The sequence below is a fragment of the Numida meleagris genome, chromosome 7 (assembly GCF_002078875.1).
Source record: "Numida meleagris isolate 19003 breed g44 Domestic line chromosome 7, NumMel1.0, whole genome shotgun sequence".
NCBI classification, from domain to species: Eukaryota; Metazoa; Chordata; class Aves; order Galliformes; family Numididae; genus Numida; species Numida meleagris.
In genome coordinates this window covers 27,775,426-27,778,852 of record NC_034415.1, presented here as the reverse complement: position 1 = coordinate 27,778,852, position 3,427 = coordinate 27,775,426, and the positions used below count along the sequence as shown (strand labels likewise).

The following is a 3,427-nucleotide window of genomic DNA, read 5'->3' as shown; positions in this document are numbered from 1 at the left end:
ACTCTAGGTAAAATGTGCCACACAACAGTTGCTTTGGAATCAGAAGTTGCTAGTTTCCAAAGAGATGTCCAGAGAGAAGTGTTTTTCCAACTCAAGTTCCACATGACAGGTTTGTCACACTCCTCTCTTTATGAAGCATGAGTTTGTTTCTTTAGATAAACGTTTCCTTCTACTAATTATCTTCACTTGCAAATGAGAAAACAGAGGCAGAAGGGTTATGTGACTCAGCGCCTGTCAGTGGCAGCACTCTGAATAATACAGACATGCCACAACGTCAGTCACGCTGATTTGTCAGTGACATAGAGTCAGGATTTGTTGTCACCATGAATTTTGGTGTCTGGCGTTGTTGAAAGATTGTGAAATACTCCGTTTTTTCCGCTCGTATTTCTTCACTTTTTCCTTGATTTCTCTTGGATAGCACTCCATGCACTGTGCAACGTTTAGAGTCAATCTGTAGGAGCTCCTGGATCTCTTTGCAGGGCCGTGTGTACATCTCTGCCAGCCTCAGCGATCTCTCAGTATTTAAAGTCACTGACACCAACTTTGTAGATGGTTGCTGGGCTGCTACAAGGTAATTAACATCTTCACCGTGAGGTGGGATCCCATCCCTTGCCCCATTTTAGCACATGGCAGCCACGAAGTGCAAACTGTGCAAAGGCCTTTGCTGCCCAGGAGGGACTGTAGCCGTAATTTAAAGCTTGATTGCTCCCGGTAATTATCCTGCTCTTCCAGCGAGGCTGCTGCCTCTCAGATAAGGGCGGCGGGGCAGGACGTGCGTCCCCACCTCAGCCAGCAGTTCGGAGCCCTGGTATTTGCACCGACTTGGCTTCCCTTCCTTGTGGTTTCAGATGTCAGAGCACATCTGCCAGGCTCGGCTGCGGCGCGGCGTCTCACCCACTGCCCTTCCGCTGTAGCTTCCAGCGCCGAGCTGGGTGTGCTGCTGGGAGCAAGGCTCGTCCGGCCAAGCTGCAGCTCGGGAACAGGCGGTGAAGAGCAGGGCACTGACAGAGCTCCAACAGCCCGCGCTGACAAAGCAGCTGTAGAAAGCTTTAAATGAGGGATACGTAGCTTTTGGGGATAATACTGAGCCAACTTTGCCAACAAAACGAGTCCTTCTGTCCGGGGTACGAGCTGATGGGAGAATGAAACCTAAAATCCAGGAGGATTCAAGGATCCAAGAAGGATCTCTTGATCAACCGCAGATAGTCTGTGTCTGCGTGCCAGGGCTGGGGGCTGGATTGCTCTTTGGCACCTCCTGGCAGCAATAAGAACGTTCCTTTCCAGAAATGCAGGATTCTCGGTTTCAGTATAAAAGAGTCGGGCAGCAACATTCTCCCTCCAGGCAGAACTAAACGAGTCCTCCTGCGTCTCGACTGATGTCGCTTTGGAAAGGAAATTCTGCACGGGATGGGAAAGAGGAAATACTTCTGGTGGTTCTGCGTGTAAAGGTTGGACAAGAACTCAGATGTAAGAAGGCGAATGAACGGCTGACCGGCTTATCCTGCCCTGCCTCTGCCATGGACTCAGCCCTGGTGCAATTCCGCGTGCCAGCAGTAGTTCAGGAGCAGAAATCTTTGTTCTGGCAGAGGCTGGGGGATGTTTCCTCCCCTCCCTCTTGGTGAGGAGCAGCCCTTTCTCCATCGCATACAATGAGGCTTTGCTTTGCAGCATCCCCATCTGCGTGCTCGGGTGTGCGTGCATCTGTGCAATGCATGCCAGCACATTTCTGTAGCAGGCCACAATCTTATCCCCACCGGGTTTGCTTTATATATGCACAGAGTCTGCTCAGCTCCAGCGGGACTGCTCGCACACGTATATATTTGCAGATTTCGGGGCCTGACCTTCCCTGTGTAAATGCACACAAACAGAAAAGCTGAATAATGACACAAAGCTGGAAACCGGTGGCTTCTGCTGCTGGAAGAAGCGGCGCCGCAGCGTGCTGGGAACGCTCACACAATGCCAACAGATGGAACCGGGCGAATTAACACTTGCTACTTTTGGACACTTCCCGGAGCGCTATTAATAGCCCTCCGCTTCAGATTAATGCACGGCACATGTCGCGCAGCATTGGCTTTGGTTTGTCTGTGAGGACGGGGCCTGGATTCAGTCTTTGTTTCTGAAGCACCGAACTGGCGTTTGCGCGGCAGCACGGCCTCAGGTCACGCCGCTCTTCGAGGCACCGCTGCGGGATTTGGGGCTGAAGCCGGTGCCACGCGCGTGCTGGTCTCTCTTCGTTCCCGACGACCAAACCCTCTATTTAGAAGGAGAGCGAAGCATCGCCGCGCTCAGCCTTCAAAACGGCAACGGCACGGCTCGGCCCGCCGCGTGCCCCGGCGGGGAAGGAGGCAGCGCCCGCGCGGGGCCGGCCCTGGAGCTGCGGGGACTACCGGCGCTGAACGGCGGCCGCGCCCGCGCGGGGACAATGCGTCCTCCGAGCGCCGTATGTCTGCGAGCAGCCGCGCCGCGCCGCCAGCAGGGGGAGCAGCGGGCGGGCACCGCCAGCGCCGGAGGGGGGAGCTGGGCCGGCAGCGCCGTGCGGGTGCGCGCCTCCGCCGAGCATTACGGCGCCCGTTCCCGGCTCGCAGCGCCGAGCGAGCCATGGCCGAGCGCCGCGCTTTCGCGCAGAAGATCAGCAGGTAGCGGGGCGGGGAGGGGAGCGGGGGATGGAGTGGGGCTCGGCCGGGGGCGCCGCCGCGCTGCGCCCCTCGGGGTCGGCCCGGCCCGGCCCGGCGTCCCGGCCCTGAGGCTGCCGGCGGGGCAGGGCCGGGCCGTGCCGGCTGCGGGGCCGCGCTGGGGGCCGCGGTTCCCCCGAGAAAGGCGTGGGGGAGGCGGTGCGTGCGCGCCGTGCCGCTTCCCTGCGGGGAAAGCCGAACGGAACGATTGGAGAAGGGCCGCGGGACCGAGCCGCCCGCCGCCGCGGGTCCGTCTGCCCGCACAATGGGCCCGGCCCGGCGGCACGGCCCTTTGTGTGCGCGGGGCGGGGGTCCGGCGGCCGCGGGCTCCGCATCGCGGCGTTGCGAGCGTTGTTTATTTATTTACTAACAAAGGAATATTTGTAGAAAATATCCCCCCTTCTCGCCGAGTCCCCTCGGGGTCCGGGTTGGGTTGGCCTTTCTGTTCGCGGCTCCCAGCGGACGCCTCCCCAGCCCCGGCCGGTGGGGCGAGGGCAGGAGCGAAGGCAGGGTCGTGTGTGCGTGGTAATGCAGCGGGTACGGGGAGCTGCAGCTGAAGCGATGGTGGAGAAGGGCCCCCGGGTGGGGGAATGATGATAGGAAAAGGTCGTGTAGGAGCCGGGGGGCGGCAGCAGTCCCACCCCGCTCGGGAGCCGGGACTGGGTGAAAACGTCGCTCACTCGCTCAGCGCTCTGCCAGGGGTCAGCGTCTCGGGAATGGAGAGGCTGGCTCTGCTGCCAGGCTGTTTTTCCTGG

The 3,427-nt window shown here is 59.4% G+C and overlaps 1 protein-coding gene across 7 annotated transcripts in view; it reads left to right on the top strand.

The window, feature by feature from the left end:
* DOCK7 (dedicator of cytokinesis 7) overlaps nt 2,480-3,427 on the top strand; it is an 89,581-nt gene continuing 88,633 nt past the window's right edge. For all 7 annotated transcript variants that reach the window (XM_021405182.1, XM_021405178.1, XM_021405177.1 and 4 more), the window contains exon 1: nt 2,480-2,636. In XM_021405182.1, coding sequence (XP_021260857.1) covers nt 2,599-2,636 — 38 coding nt within the window. In that variant the 5' untranslated portion in view covers nt 2,480-2,598. The remainder of the gene's footprint in view (nt 2,637-3,427) is intronic.